Here is a 27,318-nt window from a genome sequence, read left to right as displayed (position 1 = left end):
AAATAATTTCTTAGCAATGTAATAAGGTAGTGAAGGAATTATTTTGAGATTCTTAGATTAAAGATATTTTCTTTGAGAATTTTGAACTTTCTGAAGACAAGATTCAGTGTTTCTGGGTTTTTTGTTTGTTTGTTTGTTCTTTTAATTTTTTGAGACAAGGCCTCGTTCTGTTGCTCAGGGTAGAGTGCAGTGGCCTCATCATAGTTCCTGGAACCTCAAACTCCAAAGCTCAAGCAATCCTCTTGCCTCAGTGTCTCCAGTAGCCAGGACTAAAGGCGTGTGCCACCACGCCCAGCTTATTTTTAAATCTTTTTATAGAGATGGGGGTCTTGCTGTATTGCCCAGGCTGGTCTTGAACTCCTGGCCTCAAGCGATCCTCCTACCTTAGTCTCCCAAAGTACTAGGATTATAGGTGTGAGTCACCACAGCGAGCTAATGCTTCTGTTCTATCTAAACAGATTTAGAAGTAAACTAGAATACAGTTATGATATGAATACATTGTAAATGATGGCTAATTTAAAAGTGAAAAATGGTAATTGGAGGGATATATAATGTTCTATGGCTTTAAAGTACTGGTTTCAAACCATTATACCTGGATGTTGTGTACATGAATGTAGTGATAGACCTAAGATGTTGTTTTGTTTTGACCTTGTCATTTTACAGATGAGAAAGCTGAGGTTCAAAAGGCTATATGAATCGGACAGGGTGATGTGATGGAGCCAGGAGCAGAACCTCCTGCCTCCGAGTTGAGGGTGGTATCTTTTGCTTTAAATACTTAAATTTTTTTAAGAGTGGTTATATTATTTTTGAGCTACTCTAAGACAAGCACACAAATTCATTGTCTTTGGGAAAACAGTTTTTCTATTGTTACTTGTCACCTTGTTTTAATTTAAATAATATTGACTATTAAGCTCTGAATGCTTAATATATTTTCTTTTCCTGAAAAATAGAATAGTAAACCTGGTCTGTATGGCCTGATATTGAACATTGTAAATAAGTGAAGTCTGAAATATTCTTGACTAACTTTATTCCGTACAAGTTCCTTGTTTGTGAATATATCTAAAATGGCGATATTAGGTGGTTCCAACGCAATAATAAAGATGCAGGAAACTGATAAGTTACTTACTTTTCCCTGTGGACTTCTGTGTTTTTGTCATTTCCACTTGTGTAGACAGTAGAAACTGGACTTCCCATTTATAGCACTCACTACACTTATAATTATCTAATGTTGGTGTTTCTCTTTAATATGTGTGTTTCAAGAGACTAGCCTTTATTCACAGAGTGTCCCCGGCTTCAAGTGTGACGCCTGGCCCATTAAGTAGGCACTCAGTGTGGGAGACCAAAAGAAGGGATAGAGAGATATCTCAGTGAGACTGTGAAAAGCACTGTGTAACAGTCTTAGAGAATATCCAATCCACCTTAATTCTTTCCTCCAAGATTTGCTTCAACTGTTCCTCATGGAAGATGGTAATAACATGTATAAATCTAGCAATTAACAGTTTACAAAATGCTTTCACAGACCTCTGTACTTTTGTAGGGGTTAGTACAGTTTGCCAGGACACGGTCAAAACCTGCGTTTCTTGAGCACCAATTTTGCCCCAAGATTATTCTCTTATCTAAAAAAAACAGGGCCAAGTGATGGAGCAGTGTGTGAAACTAAAATGCAGTTTTTAAGGTAAAGCTGGAGACTTCACAGGGCTTTCTAGATTTCTGCAAGTTTTAAGAATGTTCCATGGTTCATTTTCCTCAGCCATTGTGATACTTTGGGGAAAAAAATTGAGAATGATGTTTCTTCATTTCATTTTTACTACAACCCTGTTTAAAACATGGCAGTATTTTCATTTTCTAAAAAAGGTAAAGCAACTTGCTGGTGTCAAACAGCCAGCAAATAGCCATATAAAGCTTAGGCACAGAGATTATTCTGCCAACCAGTGTGATTTTTATGCTTTTGCTTATCCCGAAAAGATCACTCAGGTTTCATTTAACTCTTTTATAACAATTAAATAAATAAAGCTTTATTGATAGTGGGGAATCAATGTACTTCCAAAAGTGATCAGTTTTTCTTTTAGAACATAGTCCCTCTTGTTAGCAGCCGGAATTTTAACCACACTTTCACTCAGGCCTCTAGTACATGCAGAATGGGAGTTTGAGACTTGAATGTAGAAAGTGCAAAGGGTCCCTAGGTAAATTTAAGTAGGCAAAACTTTGCCTTCTGTTACCCTCCACACACATACACCTTTGTGATCTGACTAAAGTTTTGTGGGGTTTTTTCTTTTGGTTTTTTTTTTTTTTTCCAGCCTAATATAGTAGAAATAATGGAACTTTGGGGTGGGGAGGCCGACAGATCTGAGTTTAAATCCTGAATCCATCACTTCCTTGCTAGGTGACCTTGGGGCCAGTTGCATGTCTTTAACTTTAAATGAACACTTTAACCCCTCTTTACAAATGATAAGGTTAAGCGTGTAGTGTTCCTATCACCATATTTGGAGAAGTACCCACCAAGCAAATGTTAGTCCTTCTTCCTTCCCTATTCTATCCCTTCCCCTCATTCTTCCTTTTGGGTTAGCAGTAATTCTCAATCCCAGCTATATAAGCAAAATGGGAACCAAAATAGAAAATACCCATGCCTGGACCCCACCCAGAGACTGTAATTTCATTGGTCTGGGATGAAACCTGCTTGTGGAGGGTGGGTAAAGTGTGGATGGAAAGGACCGGAATTGGAAATACGTCTGTCTTTATCTGAGGATGAAAGAGTCAGGTAGTATAGGGATTGTGCTGTGCTTTCCCTTGTATTCTTTCTTTCCCCTCAAGGCAATATGGTAAATGTAGTTTAGAAAGTAAATTATTACTAGGTGTGGGTGGACGCTGCAAGGTGATATAGTGAAGCCTTGAACTTGTATTTTGGACAAGATGGGAAGAGTAATAGTGGATGGAAATGGACAATGAACTACAGAAAGTAGTTTCCTGAGATGGAATCTATTCCCTGTAAAGATGCTGAGAACATTGTTGAAATGACAACAAAGGATTTAGCCTGTTACATAAGCTTAGTTGATAAAACAGCTGCAGGGTTTGAGAGAATGGACTCTAATTTTGAAAGAAGTCTTGTGGGTAAAATACTATCAAACAGCATCACATGGCACAGAGAAATCGTTCATGAAAGGAAGAGTCAATGTGGCAAACTTCATTGTGTCATTTTAAGAAGTCACAGCCACCCCAACCTTCAGCAACCATCACCCCAATGATAGCAGCCATTGACATCAAGACAAGACCCTCCACCAGCAAAAAATTATAACTCATTGAAGGCTCAGATGATCATTAACTTTTTTTTAGCAATAAAGTATTATTTAGTTAAGGTATGTACATTGTTTTTTAGATAATGCTGCTACACACTTAATAGACTACAGTGTAATGTAAATATAACTTTTATGTGTGCTGGGAAACCAAAATATTTGTGTGACTCACTTTATTGTGATACTTGCTTTATTACAGTGTTTTGGAACCCAAACCTGAAATATCTCTGAGGTATCCCTGTATTTTAATTCATAAAATAACAATTGTAAGTGAATGATTGGTAGAAAACAATAGTGTTGTAGTAGTAATAATGAAGTAAAACAAAAGGAAAATTTGGGTGAGAGGTTTCTTTTTTTTAAATTGCTTTTTTTTAAACCAATCTTGGATTGTGCTGCTAAAAAATGGGATGATGAAATTTGTGGAGATTCTGAAGAGAATTGCTGGATATTTGCAAGGTCTTTATAGGTTTGCAGTACTGATTCTTCAATCTTAGTGGTTAAGAGTAAGGGTTTTTCAAATGTTCACCAACTGGTGAGTGGATAAAATGTAGTATATCCATACTATGAAATACTGCTCAGCAATAAAAAGAAACAAAATATTTATCCATGTAATAACGTGGATAAATCTCAAAAACATCCTGGTAAGTGAAGGAAGTCAAACACATTGATTGCATTAATTTGAAATTGTAGATTTGTAGAAAAGGCACACAAAACTGGTGGTACAAGAGGGAGATTAATGGTTGCCAGGAGCCATGGGTTAAGGGAGGGAATCAACTGTGAAAGGGCACAGGGAAATTTTTTAAGGTTTTATAATTGATTATACTGATGGTGGTTATATGACTATATCTAATTACTGAAATTGAGCTCTGTGCTTAAAGTAGATGAATTTTATTGAATGTAAATAGTATCTCAACTTAAAAAAAAAAGAGTAAGTGCTTTAGAGCCAGACTAAATCTGGATTCAGTCCCAGTTCTGCAGCTTAGTAGCTGATAATCTTGGGCCAATAATTTTGTCTTGACCTTGGTTTGCCCCTCTGGAAATGTATAAAATGATAGTTGCTTTGGGAATTAGATGAGACATGATAAGCACTTAGCATATCATGCCTGGAGCATGATAAATTATCAGGTTACATTATTTTACTTTATGATGGTATTCCTTCTCATTTATATAAAGTCTCTAAGTAATGCTAGTATTATGCTTGTCAGTCATTAGTGTTACTTTTTAGCTTTGAAATGCAATGGAAAGAAGATTTTCCTGAGAAAAATGGGTAAGAGTCAAAGAGAAAAGGGAAGGAAGAGGGAATTTAAAAACATCCAGATACCTAATGTGAATGCAGCAGAATGAAAATGTATCCTACCCCTTCAAGCATCATTTTTACCTGCTATGTTCATGTTGTTTATGGAGAAATTGATCTTCCCTGGTTTGAGAATCATTGGGCTAAAATTATCTTACCTGCACAAACCCCATCATTCCTGCTGTTTGGGGATTTACAATATAATGAAGAAAAAGGGGACTTGGTCCCAACTTTAAGATCTTATTGTTAGATGGAATCGTTTCCATGACTAATGCTCAGATGGAAGCTGCAAGGAAACATTAGATGTCTGAATATAACCACTACTGAAATGGTGATTCAACAAGTCTGTGAGGTGTTTTTTAAAAACTGATTTTATTACAGGGAAAGTAATTAAGTAACAGTTTGTCCATACAGTGACTTTTAATAGTCTTGACAAATATTTTCATGCCAGTTAATAAAATGTTGTACTAAGGTCTTTGGATCTTCATTTTTTCATCAGGCGCAACATCCCAGGGGTTCTACCTAAGTTTTAAAAATGGTGCATGCTTACTCTATAAGTATATGCAACTATTATGTGCCCATAATAATTAAAAATAAAAAATTTAAAAAGGGGAAAAAATGATGTGTACAGCTTTGATCCACAATAGAGTGAATATCGATCTCTACCTACCTACCCACACCATTCTCTCCCTTCCTCACTTTATTCCTTTTCATTTTTCATCAGGCACAGCATTCCAGAGGCTCTGCCTAAGTTTTTAAAATGGTGTGTGCTGGTTTCATTAGCAGTAGAGCAAATATCTGTCTCTGTCTACCTACCTGCCCCTCTCTCTCCCTTTTTTACTTCTTTTCTCTTCCCCTCTTTTTTTTTTCTCTCTCTCTCATTTTTTTAGCCTCTATGGTGGAATCTGTATATGATATTACTTTGCTTAGAGAGACTTCCTCAAATTCAGATGAATCCATGTAGCAGAAGAATTAGTTTAGATTTAAACGTCAGATCAGCAGTTTGGCAATTTCTTATGAAATTAAACATACTCTTACCATATGATTCAGCAGTTGCACTCTTTGGTATTTACCCAAAGGAGTTAGAAACATATGTCCACACAAAAACCTGCACATGGATGCTCATAATAGCTTTATTAATAATTGCCAAAACTTGGAAGCAACTAAAATGTTCTTTATAGGTGAATGGGTAAACTCTGGTATATCCAAATAATGGAATATTATTCAGCACTAAAAATAAATGAGCTATCAAGCCATGAAAAGACATGAAGGAACCTTAAATGCATAGTACTAAGTAAAAGAAGCCAGTCTGAAAAGGCTCCATACTGTATGATTCGAACTATATGGCATCTGGAAAAGGCAAAACTGGAGACAGTATCAAGATCAGAGTTTAAGAGAGAGGGAGGGAGGGATAAAAGGTGGGAGCACAGAGGACTTTTTAGTGAAACTACTCTATATGATACTATAATAGTGGATACATGTCATTACACATTTGTGGAAACCCATAGAATGTATAACACTAACAGTAAACTGTGGACTTTGTGTGATTATGATGTATTGATGTAGGTTCATCAGTTGTAACAAATATACCACTCCCGAAGGGGATGTTGATAACTGAGGAGGCTATGCATGTGTAGGGTTAGGGGGTATTTAAGAAATCTCTGGCCTGTAGTCCTAACTACTCAGGAGGCTGAGGCGGGAGGATCACTTGAGCCCTGGAATTCAAATCTAGCCTGAGCGACACATAGTGTCTCTTAAAAAAAGAAAGAAAGAAAAGAAATCTCTGTATCTTCTATTGTCTGTGAACGTAAAAGTGCTCTAAAAATATAAAGTCTTAAAAAAAACAAACGAGATCATAACATGCCATTCCCTTGGGGAATCATATGCATAAGAGTGCAGTCATTTAAAACCTATTGTGGACCAAGCCATAACAGGTAACAGATGATCCATTTCAGTGTTGCCTCATATGCCCAACAAAGCCCCATACCATTAACATGAGAGTGCCTGCTAGTCACTGACCATGCAAATTTATTTTGGCATAACTCCCGTTCCCTAGAAAATACATGTACCTTTTAATATTTATTCTGATAGACCTAAAACAAGTCTAATTTTTTAAAAATTTTGTATTATTCAGGTTTATGATTTAAAAGCTACAAATCCAAGCTACCCTTTGGATTTTCTGCATTAATTTTATAACCAGTGAACCAAACTAAAGTATTTGTAGTGTTTTATTTTTATTTAACTAGTCAAGTATAACATACATACTAAACAGTGCACAAATTATAAATATATGTTTAATAAATGTATAGCTCAATGTAGTATCATAAATTGAGCACACCCATGTAACCAGTTGTTGGATCAAGACCAAAACATTACCAGTACCCCAGAAGCCCTCCTTAGGGTCCCCTCTGTTTAGTATCCCTAGCCAAGGTAACACTACCCTGACTTCTAATAATTAGATGTAATTTTTATGAGATCTAAATTATCTGATAGATACATAACAGTAAAGGAATTCTATTTTTAAGGGTGGTAATCATTAACTGAAAATTAAAGTTTTTGTAGGAAGTAGATAGAACTTTGAAAGAATATTATATTTCGTTATATCTGGTATAAATCCATCTTAGCATAGTATGTTATAAAGGTGAATTAGTCACATTACTCTCTTTTAAAAATGTAGGATCATTTTGTTCTGGCTTATGTAAGTTTATATACTCAGTATTCTTTCTTGTTCAAAAGTCATATTTGTTCCCAGGGGAAGGCACCACTATTATACTCCCAAATATCTCTCCTTGGTGTTTATTACCTTCCTGTAAGGGAAGAATTTCACTCGAATTAAACTACTTGCATGCAGCCCTCATGTGAGCAATTGGATCAAATTTTAAACCACTAACAGAGTTGGCCTACATTCTAAAGGCTATCAAGGCATATAGTCCTCCTTCCTTTGATTATGCACTCAGCTAACAAGCCATATTTGTGCGTACCAACTTGGTGTAGAGCGTTCTGTGAAGTGCATTAAGGAGTATTAAGAGTACAGGATATGGACCTTGCCCCTTAGGAATTTAAGAGTATAGTGAGGTGGTTTTAAATATGGACTCGAGCTATATTCATATTCCAAATGTATTACTCCCTAGCTATGTGATTTTGGACGAGATACTTAACCTGTGTCCCATTTTCCTCATCTGCAAAAAGAGGCTAATAATAATACTTATGTCATAATGTTGTGGGGTATATGAAATGATATTAATACCTGTGTAAAGCATTTTGAACTGTTCCTGGCACTTAGTAAACACTCACTAAGTTTTAGTGCTATAATAATAATCACCATAGGGATCATAGATAAAATCCTGAAATCAGGACCAAGGTAATACATAATAAATTCCACAATGAATGATGAAAACAAATCTAAGCATCTCAGATCACTACTTTATATTGGCTGCCTATTCAATATGCTATCCTGTGTCCCTAATATCAGAGTCCTCAGGCTGGCATGAATCAATTTACAGTCTTTGTTCAGAAATGGAAAAAGAGAACAATCTATAAAACTCATGAACTGTTTAAGGAAACTTTGATTAAAACTCCAAATAGGTCTTTTGCAACTTTTCCCCCCTTCCCTCTCCCCAATTTGGCATATTCGTCCCCACTTCCAAGCCTGTCTAGATCTACTCACTTGATATTCTATATTACCTGAATGTTTAGAAGTTGAAGACTTGAGTGAACAGCATTCTTATTTATCCTTTAGGGGTGTTAAGGTCCAGTGAGTCATTTGTGCCTTAGTATCACAATCAGATTCTTTTTCAGTGAGTATCTGGGTAGAAATCGGATTTAATGGAAAAAATGGAATTCATTGTTTGGGAGAGAAGTGAGTAATTTTGAAATACAGAATGTTTTATTTTTCTTTCTCAGTAGATATTTTTCAGTGGGGTATCAGGCAGCATAACATTATTGGGGTTGAGAAGAAGGAACAAAGACAAGTGATATAGTATGTCAAAACTTATTTCATCTCTTTTAAAGTGTTGTCTATTAGTATTAATTCGTCCATATTATTATGGATGAAGCAAATTGTTTTGAGCCCAAACTAGGAAACTAACTACCATTATTATACTTTATGTGAGATGAATTCCAGGGTTCCAAATAATGAAAAATGTAGAAGTCCCTTAAATTGTTTTTTGGAATGCATCTCCTTTTGTTAATGATGTAAACAGTAATAGCTATGTAAATTCAGAAGAGATTTCTTTTTCATTGAGGGTTGTAGGTACAGGAGGGGTCCGAGGAAAATTGGAGCTTGAACTGGATAATCCTTTTTAATATTTGAGTAATGGGAAAGGGAAGATGTTAAAGATGTGGAGGAAAGGGCAAGTTTGATGTCTAAGGAAATGTGGAAAATAATAGATGAGATTGGCCAAGTGATATTTCAACTATCTGGCTGAAAAGTCTGAACTCTTTTCCAAGGGGAGAAATATTATAGTTTTCTTTAATGCTTACTATCTTATATTGTAAATATAACCACAAATTTTCCTCCTTTTTCAGTATAAGCTAGTTGTATGACATTTCATGCTTTAAAAATGGATTAGAGTTCTCATTTATTTTTATAGAACCTGAGGTTTCAAATTTGAGAAACTTTTCACTCTGAAAATCATTTTAGATGACAGGATCTCCTGGAGATACATGGTACCACAGTCTAGTTCTCTTAAACATTGTAACAGTGCGTTCTTAGGCATTGAATTTTGAAAAGCAAGAAAACCTTCAAAGCACTCTGTGACTAAATATGGCTTGAGATGGATCCAGTACCTTAATCTCATTCTATTTTTTCAGTTCATTTTATAGATGGAAAAGATACTGTTTTTTTCCCATCTGCAATATTGAGTGGAAAGTAAATGGAGAGAATAAGAGAAACTTCACTGAAAATTTTACTGAAACACATTCTGTAAAGCAAGAGCTAATTGTATTAACATAAAATTTCTATACATTTTTTTCAGGGGAGTCTATTTATGAAGTGTGTGTGTGTATGTGTGTGTGTAGTAAGAAATTCAGAATGACCACCACATGCTACAATTTTTAGTTATTTAGGATGAATGGTTTTTTCTTTGAGTAATGTCTGGTGGTAAGATAAAGTATACATTTATAAATCAGAACTTTAAAAAACTCTATTTATCTGATAGAGACAATAGGCCCCAGTATAAATCCTTATAACACTTATGAAACTTAAGCACCCATCGTTATCTGTTCCAGAGGCTGCCATACCCAGTTGAATTTTCCTTTAAGATTGTGATTTAGCTTGTACTTCATAAAGGTTTTTTTAAAAAAAATGTTTTCAGTCAAGTTGGACAGTATCTCCAGATTAATTAAATAATTCTGAGAATACTTAGAAAAGGTTTGTGTGAATATTTTTTTATTTCTAAATTCACCACTTTGATACAAATACCCATGGTTTTCTTCTGTGTTTACATGCAGCCAGGAGCTATGGGCGGAGACGAGGTAAATTTTTTTTTTTTAATGAGCTCTTTTGCTTGCCAGATTGTGAGTCAATATGAGTGTGTGTGTATGTTTATACCTGTGTGTGTATAAAACAATAATTATTGTATGGTATAATGTTCTAGCTTAATTATTTTAGCAAAATAATTCTATCACTTTCATTTTAATTGCTTTTTGTTGTTAGTTTGTAATTTGTTCTTTTAATCCTAAAAAAGATATGGCAAAGACTATTTCTACCTGGACGTTTTTGTTGTATGACTTATTGTCAATGAAAGTAAGGAAATAAAGATCAAGCATATGTATTTTTCTGCACTGGTCCACTGTATTTTGTTCATACTACTTAGAAGGCAGAGGTTAGGTTTTGAAGGGCAATTCTTGATCTTATTAGGTTGGCTGGTGAATTTTTTTCTGTTATATCCAGAGGCAGATTTACCCTGAAGCTAAATGAAGCTTAAATTTCAGGGCCCCTCACTTGCATGGGCCCCTTCCAAAGTCTTTACCTAATTTTTGTGTTCTTTTTCTAAGAAACCTCCCCCTCCACAAACAGGCTTTGGTTCCCATAAAACCTGCATTCTCTCTTGGTCACACCCAAAAAAATAATTTAACTTTCATTTGTGTAATGCTGTAACCTTCCTACAGCATTTCCCATATCTGTAATTTTTTTCAAGTAATTTTATGAAGTAACTAGGAGAAGCCTGATATAGTGGAAAGAGTATGGGATATAGGGTCAGGCACCTAGGTTGTAATTACTACCTTATTACTTAGATATCCTCATATGTAAATTAAGAAGTAATCAAACCAATCTTGTTCAGCTTCAGAGTTTTAGTGCAGTTCTAGTTAAAAAAAAAAAAAAAAAAGAGGAGACAGTAAAACCTATCCATGTAAATTAAAAGCATTCCACAAAGCTACGTTGGTGCTCATTTGTAGAAGCTGGGGGAGATGAAGTAATTTACTTGCTGTGTGATCTCAAGTTTAAGCCAAAGTCAAGATCAGAATCTGTATCTTTTGGTTTCTTATTTTCTTATGTTTACCGTTCATTATTAGGCTGTCTGTGACTTTGTAGTTGAGTCATGAAGAGAAGATGATGATGTTAAATTTATAGATTTTATTTACTCCACAGTAAATATTTGTTGAATGAATGAATATTGGCAGAACCTAAATTATGTATGGTGGAATCATGTAGTCTTTTTTTGCTTTTCAACATTATGTGGAAAACATTTGTGTAGTTGATTATTTTTCAACCATGGTAATAAATACCATTAAATTTTTTTGCCTTTTATATTTTCAAATTTTAAAAAGTGGAAGTCTAGAAATATTATTAAAAATCACTTTGTACCATACTTTTTTTTTCATATTGCTAGAAAAATGATCATTATCAGGAAAGAGTAGGGAATGGACCATTTTACATTAAAAATAGTCACCATCTGGAGAATAGTCAGCGGAGACTGGCCTTTTCTCTTCTCTTGTACTAGTCCATCACCAGCTTTTATCAAGATTTCCCCTCTCATTTCTCAGGCCTCGTCCCTCTCATTTCTACTGCTTGCATTTCTAGTGTTCCATTTCTACAGCTTCATCTTTTTTTTTTTTTTTTTACTTTTTGACTCTTTTGTAACAACACAGCTTAAAACAAACACATTGTACAGTTGTAGAGAAATATTCTTTCTTTATATCCTTATTCTATAAGCTTTTTCTATTTAAAAATTTTTTTTTTTTTTTTTTTTTTTTTTTTTTTGTTGAGACAGAGTCTCACTTTGTTGCCCAGGCTAGAGTGAGTGCCATGGCGTCAGCTTAGCTCACAGCAACCTCAGACTCCTCGGCTTAAGCGATCCTACTGCCTCAGCCTCCCGAGTAGCTGGGACTACAGGGATGTGCCACCATGCCCGGCTAATTTTTTCTATATAGATTTTTAGTTGTCCATATAATGTCTTTCTATTTTTAGTAGAGACGGGGTCTCGCTCAGGCTGGTCTCGAACTCCTGACCTTGAGCGATCCACCCGCCTCGGCCTCCCAGAGTGCTAGGATTACAGGCGTGAGCCACCGCGCCCGGCCTATTTAAAAATTTTTTAACTTTTTTTTTACCTTTTTAAACTTTTTTTGTCAACAACTAAGATACATACATATTAGCCTAGTCCTACACGGGATCAGGATTATCAATATAACAGTCTTCTAACTCAACATTTTGTCCCACTGGAAGATCTTCAGGGGCAATAACACACATGGAGCTGTCATCTCCTATGATAGCAATGCTGCTTTCTGAAATACCTCCTGAAGGACCTGCCTGAGGCTCTTTTAGAGGAGGGAGGTGTCACTCTTTTCAGAAATGTATCCATGGTAGTTTTCTCGTTTTTTTCCTATTTTCTACACACATTTTCTTGTGAGCAGATAATACACCATGGACATTCCACTCTATTAATGAATGTATTTCAGTATTGGGAGTCTATGTTTTCAAACTTTTTAAGGAGCTTATTCAAGTCTGCAAAAGCTTCTCCTTAACTCCCTATGAATTTTCTTGGGGTTCTTCTCCAGTTTCTTTTTCTCTTGACTCTTCTTCAGCTATGCCTTCCTATGTCAGTTCCAACAACTCCTCATTAGTCAATTCCTCATAAACCACCTCTGGGACCTTCTCAATGTCATCTTCATCCATACCCAGGTTGAAGTTGTTTGGTAGCCCAGCAGGTTTGTTTATACCAGCATCACCAAAACCACATGAGTAACACATTGTGCTATGTCATTATGATGGCTACAGTGTAGCTAGGCAATAGCAATTTTTCAGCTCTGGAATATTCTTATGGGACCCGCATCATACATGTGGTTTGCCATTGACTGAAATGTCATTATGCAACAGCATATGGTTGTGCTGTGCAATTTGTTATGAGGGACTTGAAGATCAGCCAATTTTGGTATTCTCACGGGGAAACGGGAGTGGTCCCAGAAGCAATCTCTCTGATACTGAAGGATGACTATACAATGTGGATGTACTGGACAAAGATATGATTCGAGTCCTGGGCAAGAGAGTGGGACAGTGCTATATGCTACTCAGAATGGTGAGGAATTTAAAACTTGTGAATTCTTAATTTCTGGAACTTTCCATGTAATATTTTCAGACCATGGTTGACCGTGAGTAAGTCCACCTGAGTATGTTAACCAAAATAAGTCCCTTGAAGTAAATACTGATGACGCTGTGGCGGAAAGATGCCATACCATCCTGAGACTGTGAGTGGGGCTGGAAAGTGGCATATAGTCGCAGGGCCAACGACAGGCAGGAGCAGGGACAGATCATTCCCAGTCTCTACTGAGTAGAGAACATGGGCTCTGAGGCAGGTGGGTGGGCTGGTTGGAGAACATGTCTTCCCTTTAGGGCCACAGTATTGCCTTCTCTCCACACCATCTGCTTCTGGCCAGCTTCGTCTTTCTGAAACACCGCTTTGTCTGTGTCACCCTTATTCTCAATTCAGTGTCCCCATGATCTCATGATCTGGCCTTTCCCTGTTTCGCAAGCCTCATTATCTTCGTTTCCCCCACCTCATCTTCTCCTGAGCATCGTGTGTTTTCCCACTCTCTGGCCATTGCAAGTACTGGCCACCTTTCCTTCTTCTCATCTACTCATCTAAGGCCTGTCCTTATTTCCTTAGTTCAAACCTTAACCCTTTCCGGAAAGCCTGTCCAGTGGCCTTGTAGACAGTGTTTTCCTCTGCTTTTTCTGTCTTGCATTCTTTCTGTCTTTTCTGTATGTTCTGATTCAAGTGGAGATAAGTTCTTTGAAGCCAGTCGTTTCTTGTGCCTAACGCTGTGCCCTAAGTACAGTGAGCCCTTATTAAATGCTTGATTAGAATTATTTTGAGACAACACCCCACATCTATTCAAAGCAGAGTTTTGCATCATATTTTTAAACATTATTTTATTTTTATAAGTAATAGTATGTTAAAGAGTAGACATTAAGAATAAAATCGCCTATAGTTTCTAAGCTCCTGAAAAAAAAAATTCTTTTTCCAAGTTACCTTCTCTGTATCTATTTGTAAGGTTTGACTTTATTTATTTATTTTTAGAGACAGAGTCTTGCTGTCACCCACATTGGAGGCACAGTCTTGGCTCAGTGTAACCTCAAACTCCTGGGCTCAAGTGATCCACCTTAGCTACCTGAGTAGGTAGGGCTTATAGGCACCACATCCAGCTAATTTTTTTTCCTTATTTTTTGTAGAAATGAGGTCTTGCTATGTTGCCCAGCCTGGTCTCAAACTCCTGGGAACTCCTGGGCTCAAGTGATCCTCCTGCCTTGGCCTTTGAAAGCACTGGGATTACAGGCATGAGCCACACTGCCCAGCCTGACTTTGTTTTCAAAAGCCATGATCTTCTTTGTATCAAGTGTTATGCTAAATAATGACTACAATGACTTGATCCCAGCTCTCTATAAGTCTGCAGTTTAATAGTTGTAGACAAAGAAGAGAATGACAAAACAGAGTATGTGTGAGTGTGTGAGAAAGCAAGGGCACTAAAAGACTGAATGTTGGCTTTCTGTAACGAAGGAAGAACAGACAGAGAATGTTTGGTCCATGCTTTTATTTAGTCTTCCATTCCCAATGCTGATAAAGAAGAAAAATCATCTTCCTTAAATGTAGTGACATAGCCATATGGGATGGGGCGGGTGTGCCTCATATCTAGAACACTCATTCTTTGAGATATATTCATCTGGACCAATGCTGCATAGTATAATTTGGTGAACTGGCAGATTTCCTCATGCTCATTTATTCATGTGATCAGGGATTAAATTGATGCTTGATCTCTTTCTTCCAGTTAACATTAGACTTTACCAAAAAGCACAAAAAATAAACTTGCTAATGTAACTTTACCTATGATTAAGAATAGAAGTTTAGCTTTGACTTATTCTTTGTATTGTGTAAATATGTTGGTATAGAACTAAAGAGAATATATGTGAAAGTTTCAAGTTCTGTCGGCAAGAATTTGGCCAGTAGAACCTTACACTCCTCCTCATAAACCTGGAAAAGTTTCCTGAAATAGGTAGAATTTCAGGACCTATTTGGATGATGGATGAGGAGTGGGAAGCAAGGCATTCTAGTATGTGTTTCAACTTGGAAGAAAGCTTAGAAGTGAGATTGGCATGACCAGATGCTTGGAGCATATGTCCCTGATGTATGCAGTGGGGCCAGCTGGAGAGGAGAAGCTGGCAGTGAGGTAGTCAGTTCTGCCTTAGTGAATGGTTTTTGGAGCAAAGGGTGAGACTCCTGAACACAGATATGTCAGGACTTAGAAAAGAGAGTTTTATGATACAAGTAATGAAAGCAGGAGAGAACTTGGGCATCAGCTGAAGGCTTGGATGGGAGTATTAGAAGTGCTTCTTATACTGTAGCAGCAGTAGCAGGGGAGGAGAAGAATTAGATGTGAAAGGGAAAGTTTTAAAATATCCAATTATATTTCCCATTGATATCTATTTTTATTTTGTTCCTGTGGAGACAAATCTTGGTTTCACTTGTGGGATGGATAATAATCATACTAAAGAATCTTAACCTTTTCCTTCAGGAGTATTTTGCCTTTGGCAAGCTTTAACATGTGTTCTCCTATACAGCTGCAATCCCTGTTAGAAACTAGTCTACCAGGTAGTGTCATATAAGATTTTTGCCTATACATTTCCTGTGTGTTATGTTTTTCATTTCACATGAGTATGAGTTTTTATGTGAGACTCTTGTCCATAAGTAGGTATGTTTGCTATGCCAGTATTCTTGATGTTTAACAAAATTTCCTAGCTATAGAGGAATAAGGAGAATATAAAAGATCCTTTTAAACAATGCAAATAAGCAAACACAAAAAATGATTGGAGTTACTGTTGTAAATGTATTGGTATTAATGGATAAAAAAATCTGTTGGTATTAATGGATAACTTAATTGATAAATAAAAGTTCCAAAGTCAAATAAAACACACTTGTGTACTGAGATGAGGTTGAATCTTTCTGTCAAAAAGCCTACTCAAGGGAAGAGAGATCAGCTATTCCAGTGAGACCATGATACAAACACGTCACCTTGCTAAGTCAAACCCAGTTGTATGAGCTTGCATATGTAAAGGCATGGATGGTTCTGGAGTAAAACATGGACATGAGTTGGAGAATTTTCTTAGTGTTCATGGTTATAATATCTGAAAATGTTACTGTTTATTTGAGCACAGAAGATAGTGAGAGGAATAAGACCACTTGTGGGAAATTAGGACCAAAAGAAAGAATATAGGAAGGATTCTGGGCCTTTCACTCAAATTTCATTAAGTGTTTGCATGCCTACACTGTGCTCACCTCCAGACATCATCTCTGACTTTGCTTGGTGTTCACAGCAAATAAATGAAACTTAAAAGTTGTCACAAATACTAGGCAGAAAGAATAGGGGACCCCCTCTAAGGTAGGGAGATCACCTCTGAAAAGGTGATATTTAAACTGAAACTCAAAGGATGGAGAGACTATCTGTAAAACATTTTTTTATTAAGGAAAGTTTTAATCACACAAATATAGAATAGTTTAACAAATCCTGATATACCCATCACTCAGTTTCAGTGATTATCAGTATTTTTGCCAATCTTTTTTTGTTTTGTTTTGTTTTGTTTTGTTGAGACAGAGTCTCGCTCTGTCACTGGGGCTAGAGTGCCATGGCATCAGCCTAGCTCCCAGCAACCTCAAACTCCTGGGCTCAAGCGATCCTCCTGCCTCGGCCTCCTGAGTAGCTGGGATTACAGGCATATGCCACCATGCTTGACTAAGTTTTTCTATTTTTAGTTGCCTGGCTAATTTCTTTCTATCTTTAGTGGAGACGGGGTCTTGCTCTTGCTGAGGCTGGTCTCGAACACCTGAGCTCAAGCAATCCTCCTGCCTCGGCCTCCTAGAGTGCTGGGATCACAGACGTGAGCCACCAGGCCAGCCACCAATCTTGTTTCATATGTTCCCTCTCCCTTTTTCCCTTGGAATATTTTAAAGGAAATTTCAGACATCATGAGACAGCTATTTTAAAAGGGGAAGGTGGAAGAAGCTACATGTGTAAAAGGCTTGAGGCATAGTACTGTTGCATGCTACAACATAGATAAACCTTGAAAACATTATACTAAGTGAAAGAAGCCAGTCACAAAAATCACATATTATATGATACCATTTATATAAAATGTCCAGAATAGGCAAATCTGTTGAGACAGAAAGAAGATTAACGGTTGCCTAGGGCAGAGAAGTTGGGGGAAAATGGAGAGTGACTGCTAATGGGTGAAATGTATGATATGTGAATTATATTTCAATAAAATTGTTATATGTATTTTAAAAGACTTGAGGAAGTAAGTGGAGCCTAGAATGGCTGAAGCTTGGTGGACGAGGGGGGAGGGTATATTAAGATGAGTTTGGAGGAAGGAAAGGGAATCTGATCTTGCAGGACTTTGACTCCTGGCAGGGATTTTGAACTTGGTCCAAGTACAAGAGGAAATCTTTGAAGTTTTAAAGCAGGGTCAAGTGATCGGATTTATGTTTTTAAAAGAGCACTCTGGCTGCTGTTCGAGTAGTGAGTAGAGAAGTAGGTTGTCGCTTAGGAGATGATGTCAATAGTCTAGGCAAGAGATGATGATGATTAGGATAGGTTTAGAGTAGTATCAAGTTCACTTGTAAACACATTAAGTTTGTGATGCCTAAGATATACCACATATTAATATGAAGCAAGATCTATTTTTATTTATTTTTTATTTATTTATTTATTTTTTGAGACAGAGTCTCGCTCTGTTGCCCAGGCTAGAGTGCTGTGGCGTCAGTCCAGCTCACAGCAACCTCAAACTCCTGGGCTCAAGCGATCCTCCTGCCTCAGCCTCCTGAGTAGCTGGGACTACAGGCATGTGCCACCATGCCCGGCTAACTTTTTCTATATATATTTTTAGTTGTCCAGACAATTTCTTTCTATTTTTAGTAGAGACGGGGTCTCGCTCTTGCTCAGGCTGGTCTTGAACTCCTGACCTTGAGTGATCCTCCCGCCTTGGCCTCCCAGAGTGCTAGGATTACAGGCACGATCTGTTTTTATTGTGTAAGATTTCTGCATAATAAAAAGATTTCTGGTGTCCCAGAGATCTGAAAGCCTTTCATCTAGTCCAACTCTCTCATGAAAATGAGATACAGATAAGTGAAATATCTTGTCCAAAATCAGACTGGAGCCTAGATTGGAACCTATCTTGACTTCTAGAGAATTTTTTTTTTGAGGAAGTCATGCCTCATAATCCATTTTTCTTAAACCCTTAAAGTGACTGCTGAGCTACTTGCAAGACTAAAATGAAAAAGGTCAGGTTTAAAATGGAAGTGTTGGACCAAAAATGCCCCAGAGCTGCTAGAGTGATGGCGGAGGCTCAGGTGGAAGCTCAGAGGTGAGGTCTGAGGAGCTTTGGCAGCGCAGCATAGCCAGCAGTCTTTTGTTTTTCCATCATTTGTTATATAGGAAAGAGAGATTACTGGGGAGGAATTATCTTTGATAAGCTTTCCTTGCTTAGCTAATAATGCTTTGCAAGTCTCCTGTTTGGCACTTTTCTTACAAGGCTTGTTTAGTTTTGAGTCATCTCCACATTCAGAGATTATTTGTCCAGTTACTGGACAAAAACCTACATTCTAAATAGTGATTGAAACTATATGGATACCAGAGAACCAGACCATTGGTGGAAAGCCAAATGACCAAGTTGCAGCAGTTGAAAAGCCTTTCTCTTGCTTCTATTGAAATGTTGACTGTAAATATTTTATGTGGAAGTATTGATATCATGAGGTTCTAAAGCAGATTTATGTTTTCTGTCCATAAGAACATAATTTTTGGTAAATAACATGGCTTGCTTAAAACATTTAAGGGAATGTTTCCCTTAAAGAAAAGAAATATGCCGGAGAGATGCTAGTTAGTAAAGCAAACTTTTCATGGGGCACAATTTAGGAGCAGCCTCTTAAAGTTTCAGTTTCTATTAACAGTAATACATGTCCAGGAACTAAAATTTTATGTCTTCACAGGGAGGATTTGTCTTTGGGATAGATTTATGCCAACCAAATGAATGCATGATTACCAATCTCACAAGGGATCACTGGACAAATCAGAATACCAATGCTTTTACTTATCATGGAGATGGATGTGTATAGAAATAAAATTTAAATGGCTGATTATTTGTTAGTTCAAGTGTTATCCCTTCACAATGGTAAAGTGAAAAATTCATTAATAGAATAGTAATTCAGGAGCTTATAATTAGAACAGAGAGAAACAAAAAAATGGTTTTCAGGCTATGGCAACATTAGATGAACCATTCTGTCCCACAGAGGACTATCCTACCTGATATGATAAAGTTTTCCTATTTCCTGTTGGTCTACACTTGGTAAACACCGAAGGTTCTTACTCAATAATTCTGTCTTTCAAATGCTTCCTGCAGATTAACTTTTTGTTCCTCTAGTACTTCAAGCAATCATGTTATATTAAAGTTGATTAAATTATAGATTTTACATCCTAGTCCTAAGGATATACTTCCCTTAACTTGATTGAACTTGGCTCCCAAGGCTCCATCCATTTCACACTAAATATCTCTTTCAGTGGCTGCCTGCTGCAGACAGATAATGTCCATTTCAGTGGTTCTTAAACTTGAATGTAGAAACCAATGGGGAAATTTGTGAAAAGTGCAGATTTTCAAGTCTGACCTCCACAGATTCAGATTAGTAGATCTGGGGATTGGGCTATGAGGCCTATATTCTTAGGTCTTACCCACAGTAAGGTAGACATCATTTATGTGTTAATTCTTAGCAATTTCATTTCCAAGGGCAACTTTATTGATAAAGTCTGTAGTACTCTAAATACTAATAATAAGACAGAGGTTTGGTTTTAAAACCTTGGGAAATTTCTGAAGTACTCATAACCAATTTATAAAACTTTCCAAATTTTTACAGCTCTTGCTTTTATATTCTTTGCCAAAATACTCTGAGGAAGCTGTGGTTATGTTGGCCATGCAGAAAGTTCTTTTTGTTCCAGAATGTCTTGAACATGTGCTGCTTCTCCTCCTTCACTGCTCTGGTTTAAGACTTCCTCATCTCTCATCTGGATGGGCACGGATTTCTTCAGACGCTCACCCCATCCCCCCTCTCCTTGGATTCAAATTGCTGGTGGAAGTAATAGAAGTTATTGTTGAATTCTGGGCAAGAAAATAACATGGTCAGAGGTATCTTAGAGAAGTCTTTCTAACAGGACAGAAGATGGATTAGATGGGAATATCATAGTCTCTATGGAGTGAGCGTAGTTCCCAAAAATCCAGTATTAGAATGAAATCTTAAATTTGAAATGTGTATATTACATAATGCTTCAGCAAATAAAAGCAATAGGAAAGGTCTCAGTTTCTTAGGACATGGTCATGTCTCTTGCAATTCTCACATCTCTGTATTGTGTTCCAGCTTATATTTGCAGCAGCATGGGGAGAAATGATGTTGGTCTGGACCAGGGTCTTAGGGCTAGAGATGGAGAGAATTGAATGAAAAATTTATTTTGGAGCTTGAATTGGCAGGACTTAGTGAGAAATATATTGACATGGAGTATAAGAGAAAGGGAAATGTCAAGGATGAGTCCTAGATTTCTAGATTGAATCCAGTGTGGATAATAGTCATTTTTATTTTATGGAACGCTAGAGAAAGGAGCAGGTTTAGAGGGAGATAGCAAAAGTTGTTTTGAGTGTATTTTCTCTGTGAATTCTTGTTCTTTACCTTGGAAACTCTCACAAGATTCTGCTCAAAATCGCCCTCTTGTGAAATCATTCTAAAGGTCTCCACCCCACCCCCACCCCACCCCCATCTCCTGGAAGGCAATAAGTTGTGTTCTTATATCACTTAGCAAAGTATTCTTAGTACTTATCTTTCTGTTTTATAATTATTTATGTCCTTCCTACCTCCCCCACCAAACTCTGATTGCTTTGGCTGGAAGTATCTTGTTTGTTTGGTGTTCCTGAAACATGCATAAATATTTCCTCAAGTGTTTTCCACTGACTTTTGTATGTAAAGTATTCCTTTAACATCTGGGTAGTGCTGGAATAAGTTAATGTTTCTTTACTGCAAAATTTTGTTGCCTTTTATTTTCTAATGTAAATTGGAATCTCTGGGAAGGGTATAAAGTATGCAATATTTCCCAAATTATTTCATTTCCCCACCCCCATACTTGTTTTCTGGATATCTAATGTTGCAAGCATTGAAGTTAAGAGGTGGAGATAGGAACATTCTGTGGGAAATGCTGATTTACGCATGTGCCTGACACCTAGTAGGCATGTAGTTCACCGAGTGTGGACTACACAAAAAGCTAACCTGTCAGCTGTGGAGAATGTCTCTTGATGTCTCTGGGAAGCTCCTTTTGCCTATAGTTGCTGCAGATCTATTTCTTTTACCCCTAGTGATCAAAACAAACATCAAGGATGAGAATTTACTTCCTGCCAGGCTAAAAAAGATAGGTGGCATGAGGTGACAAATTTTGTTCTATTTCTTTGTAGCCAAGCTGGGAATAGCTGGACAAAAAATTCTTTGGTTCTTTTTTTTTTTTGAGACAGAGTCTCACTCTGTTGCCCGGGCTAGAGTGAGTGCCGTGGCTTCAGCCTAGCTCACAGCAACCTCAAACTCCTGGGCTCAAGCGATCCTCCTGCCTCAGCCTCCCGAGTAGCTGGGACTACAGGCATGCACCACCATGCCCGGCTAATTTTTTGTATATATATATTTTAGTTGTCCATATAATTTCTTTCTATTTTTAGTAGAGACGGGGTCTCACTCTTGCTCAGGCTGGTCTCGAACTCCTGACCTCGAGTGATCCACCCGCCTTGGCCTCCCAGAGTGCTAGGATTACAGGCGTGAGCCACCTCGCCCGGCCAATCTTTGGTTCTTTTATTTATTAACTCCCAACGTCAAAACAATGCCTTTCTTATACCACCTGGGTTGTTCATAAAATAAACAGTTATGTTAGTAACTTTTTTTTTTTTTTTTTGGTAAAAGAAATGTTCAGTATTCTTTTTCTAAGGCTATTTATGTTCTGTTTTAGAGAGTAGGTCATTGTGACATAGAACCTAGGTTTCAGGGAAATATAGACAGGATAGACTAAATGGTGAAGATAGCGTTCTCTTTTTTGTGAAGAGTATATGAATTTATTTTAGAAGGGAAAGTTTTGTTTTTTTCAAAAGTTAGAGTGTTCAAGATGGTTAAGTTTTAGAGTGGAACCTAGTGGAAAGTTTTACCAGGAACTCACTCAAACAGGAAATAAATTTGATTTTAAATTTAGATTTTATTTTGTAATGCCAAATGGCATTATTTTGTTATATTTATTAACAGACTCTGACTGCTGGTATCTCTCTTGATAGTCATGTAGAGTTGGTAGGCACCTGTGCTCTACAAACTTTATTTGGCTATAGAGTTAAAATGAAAATAATTTTTTTAATTTCTATTTATGTTTCTGAGTGATATAAAAATACAGCCTAGATTAGTAGGGTTAAGATATCATAACCCTATCTACATTTATACTCTCATATGTCAATTTATGTTTTCATTTACTGGCTGGGTGCGGTGGCTCACACCTGTAATCCTACCACTCTGGGAAGCCAAGGTGGGAGGATCACTTGAGGTTTGGAGTTCGAGACCAGCCTGAGCAAGAGCGAGACCCTGTCTCTACTAAAAATAGAAAAAATTAGTCGGGCAACTAAAAATAGAAACAAAAAAATTAGCCAGGCGTTGTGGCGAGTGTCTATAGTCACAGCTACTCAGGAGGCTGAGGCAGGAGGATCGCTTGAGCCAAGGGGTTTGGGGTTGCTGTGAGCTAGGCTGATGCCACAGCACTCTAGCCTGGCAACAGAGTGAGATTCTGTCTCAAAAAACAAAAACTACCCCCCACCAGTTTTCATTTACTTACTTTGCCCTTTACTATTGCAGATGTTTATTTCCAAATTAAAATAGCTTGTGATGACAAGGAAAATTCGATGATCTTAGCTCTGCTATCAGAAGAGAAGTTATCAGCCTCTGACATCAGTTTAGTATTCCCTTAGTTATCAGGACCAGTCTTCAGAACTGAACCTCTAAGGTCACTATAAAGAATAGATAAAAATCTATGAATAGAGATTACTTTTTCTCCATGTGTGAATTGGACTCTGGAAAAAGAAAAGAGATTACTTTTTCCATTTATTTTAAGAAATGCCTGAAGAAAGGGAAAATAACTGCTGAATATACTCCTAGCAGCTGTGATAGGGACTATATGAGTAAAATATAGTGATTTTTAGCAAGGAAAACAGCTGCAGTTTTGATGCTCCTTCCTTAGATATCAATCTAATCATCTCAGTGCTGTACATACCCTTACATGAAAATGATGGTATAAACTTGTCTAGACCTGGTAATCTTCAGTTGCTTATTCTATTGAAAAAAGTCATAGCTCGTGTCTTTTTCTGTATGCTTCACTCTGCACTTCGGGCTTCTAGTAAAGTATTTATTATATAGAAAAGTCATTTTAATTATGGAAACTCCCACATTTGTTTCAGGTCGATCTTCTCTCTTTCCCTTTGAAGATGCCTTCCTGGACGACAGCCACAGTGATCAGGCCTTGTCATCTGGCTTAAGTTCTCCCACTCGCTGTCAAAATGGGGAACGAGTGGAACGCTACTCTAGAAAGGTGTTTGTTGGAGGCCTTCCTCCTGATATCGATGAAGGTAGTATGCGTTCATTAATGACTTTACAAAGGCTGTGTTTGTTCTTTGTGTGCTCTGACCCTGCCACATCTCTCCAAGTCAGCTTTAGGACATTTGTATGTTAGTATGTAGGAGGTGAGGATATTTGATAGATGAGCAAGTAATAGATGATACACCTCAGGTCTGTTGTTCATATGTGGCAATATAGCAGTCTCCCAACAGCTTCCCAGTTCCTAGTTAATAATTTGGGAGTAAACTTTAAAATAATGAGAGCTAATTCTTAAACCCTTACTATGTCTTCATTATTGTCTAAGCACTTCATATTGCTTTATCTCATTTAATCCTCATAGCTATTTTATAAGGTGTAGCCTACCATCTCTATTTTATAGAGAAGGAAACTGAGGATGAGAGAGAAATAATTTGTCCAGGATTATAGCCATTGGTGCAGTTAGAACTTAAAGTAGATCTAATTCCAGAGCTTTTGCTTATGTCCATTACACCATACCATCTCACATTTTAATATAAATACCTATTAATGAAAAATACAATCTCCCTCTTACCTTTAAAAGAATGAAGATGAATTAGAATTTTTCTTAATAATATATTTGAGATACTACCAGTCTAGAGATGAATTTTCACTGATGTCTAAAGCCAGTGAAAATATTCATTTTGGGCTGGGCACTGTGGTAATGCCCATAACCCCAGCATTTTGGGGGGCCAAAGTGGGAGGATCATTTGGGACCAGAGTTTAAGACCGGCCTAGGCAGCCACATAGCAAGACCTTATCTCTACAAAGTAAATTTCAAAAATTAGCTAAGTGTGGTGGTGCACACCTATAGTCCTAGCACTCAGGAGGATGAGGCTGAAGGATCACTTGAACCCAGGAGTTTGAGGCTACAGTGAGCTATGATCTTGCCACTGTACTCCAGTCTAGGTGACAGAGCAAGACCCTGTCTAAAAAAAAATAGAAAGAAAAAGAATTCATTTTAGCACATGGTAGGTTATCAATAGTTCGTTGAATGGATGAATGAAATGAAATTGTGACAAAGGTAACTTAAGGAAAAGAAGAAATCTAGTTTCAGTATGCTTTGGGTATGCTATAAAAATACTCTATTACAAACAGACCTATTTTGCCAGTATCATTCTCACTATGACATTTCTATAATTTACCATGATTTTCGTTTTTTTCATAGTGAGAGAAGAAAAGTCTCTAAAAGTAGTTTCATGTTAGACTTACTACCTTAAAGTTGTACATAGCTAGAGACTCATTTTCCTCTAGACTGTTTTCATATTTGTGTTAGTCTCATGATGAGATTTTTTTTCTTTAAGATAAATTAAGTATTCTTAGATTCGGGGGAGCCTTGCTAAGATAAATTTTTGATCATGGCTGAGAGAGTGGTAACCTAAACCTAGGAACCAGGTTATAACCTTCTATTTTGCGTCAAAAGTCAGAAGGAGAAGATAACTCTACTGAGCTATAATTTTTGATTCATTTTCTACATAAAGTGTGTAGTATATAGCTATGGGAGAAAGAAACCATTGGCTCTTAACATTACATTTCCTTATCACTTTTTATTGCCCCTATTACTTACTAAGAGAATCATATCTATTTCTAAAATAATCTTAGACATTCCATATAAGTGAACCATATTTTAAATATTTTCTGTACGTTGCTTTTTTTCTAAAATCAGAGAACATTCCTATTTTTAAAATCTTCGTTTTCTTTGACATAAAGGTCACCTTAGCTAATATCAGATTTTCTCTTCCAAATTCTTTATGTCAGGTTTATTGGCAGTAAAAGGAAATGAATTATAGTTTGAAACACACTTTGTATGATTAAAAGTGAATAACCAAATATACACCCAAGCAATGGTATTTCACTTAGTAGGTTTGACTTCTGTAAAAATGCTTTAGAAAATAGCCCTCTGTTTTTTTAATAAAAAGACATGTTTTGTGCTACTCTGATTGCAATATTTTTTCTCTTTTGCTAAGATTCCTTTTTTGTTTTGTAGATGAGATCACTGCCAGCTTTCGCAGGTTTGGACCTCTCGTGGTAGACTGGCCTCACAAAGCTGAAAGCAAGTCGTATTTTCCTCCTAAAGGTAATGCACTTTAAATGTCTCCACTGTCTGTCTATTAGAGAGGTAGGATGACAGTTCAATAAAAGGCAGCCTCTTAACTCTTGAAATAGCTGTTGACTTCCTCCTCCCCTACCCCAAATTAGGAAGATTTCAACATTGATCATCCTTTTATGTATTATGTTTCTACTTGGACACTTCCACTAGGAGCACAATGATTCTTTCATGGCACCTATTTTATTGACAGTGAGACGGTGATATTCTGACAGTTGTGGATGAGCCTTCTGCTAACTTTTCATTACTTTGGGGAAAAAAGATCTAGAGTTTTGAAGAATGTCAGCAATGGTAAAGGAAAAGATTATTTAGGGTCAAATTTTATTTATATTCCATAGCCCTGTGGTTTTATAGATTTTATAAACCCCAGACTTGGAAAACCTAGTGGCTGAAGAATGATGTCGGACAAAATTACCTTTATACACTTCTGTATCTTCAGTGAGTTGGCCTGTTTGGGAGTGAAGGGCAAACTAGCAAAAACTCTCCACATGACCTTGCTTCCCTTATTTTGGGGAGGCTCTTTTGGTATAATTTATAAGAGCATGAAAACACAGGCAGTCCCTGGGTTATGGATGACCAGACTTATGGCATTTTGTACTTATGAACAGGCTCCCAAGGTTCCCCATGAGGATAATTTATAATAATTAAATTAATAATTCGGGAACTAGTTTCTTCCACACATGTAAACAAACCCACGTGACATAAGTGGTTCATTGGCATAGCATCTTTACGCTAGCGGCTAGTCTCATTGTTTATACGGTCACTTACAGCACCATTTTTGTCTTAACTTTTTTATTCGATTTTATGAGTGTGTATTCACCCTTACAACCATGCCTCCAAAGCAAAAGTCCACTGCCAGGTGAGCCTGCAGCAAAGAAAGTGATTACAATGGAAATGGAAGTAGAAATAATTAAGCGCTCAGAGAAAGCCAGAAGCCATCATTGATTGAGAAAGCATTAGGCTTCAGTTGCTTGACTGTTGGAACAATTATAAAGTGAGAATAATGGAACATGTGAAAGGCAGTGCTCCAATGAAAGCATCAGTTATTACTAAGCAACACAGTGGGTTAATTATTGAAATGGAAATGTTATTGATTTGGTTAGAAGATCAAAATAAGCATAACATTCTTATTAGCCTAGCGTTGATGCAACATTAAATGAGTGTTAACTTTTAATATTCTTTTTTGAAATTTCTCCTGCCTTCTTTCTAAACTTTTTATATGAGTTTGTTTTTATGTTCTGTTTGAATTTAAAAAATTAATAATTTCTTGTAATAATTTCTGTAACTTACTATTACAGTACAGGGATATATTACAGTATTTGCTGTATTGTTATTACCACATATGAGCCATTATAGTATTGTTACTATTATTATTATTGTTAGCATATATGTGCTGTTCATCAGGGATCCAAGATACAAACAAATCCAACATAAAGACATTCTCAGGAATGTATCTTGTCTATAACCAGG

At 36.9% G+C, this 27,318-nt stretch overlaps 1 protein-coding gene across 3 annotated transcripts in view; it reads left to right on the top strand.

Annotated features, from left to right (window-relative positions):
* CPEB3 (cytoplasmic polyadenylation element binding protein 3) overlaps window positions 1–27,318 on the top strand; it is a 184,225-nt gene that overhangs the window by 89,121 nt on the left and 67,786 nt on the right. For 2 of the 3 annotated variants that reach the window (XM_069459923.1, XM_069459924.1), the window contains exons 5-6: window positions 23,570–23,737; window positions 25,729–25,818. In XM_069459923.1, coding sequence (XP_069316024.1) covers window positions 23,570–23,737; window positions 25,729–25,818 — 258 coding nt within the window. Of the gene's footprint in view, window positions 1–10,035; window positions 10,060–23,569; window positions 23,738–25,728; window positions 25,819–27,318 lie in introns of all 3 variants that reach the window. The other variant, XM_069459925.1, reaches the window with a different exon arrangement.

This window comes from Eulemur rufifrons, chromosome 28 (genome assembly GCF_041146395.1).
Source record: "Eulemur rufifrons isolate Redbay chromosome 28, OSU_ERuf_1, whole genome shotgun sequence".
Lineage (NCBI taxonomy): Eukaryota > Metazoa > Chordata > Mammalia > Primates > Lemuridae > Eulemur > Eulemur rufifrons.
This window is presented reverse-complemented; position numbering and strand designations above follow the sequence as displayed.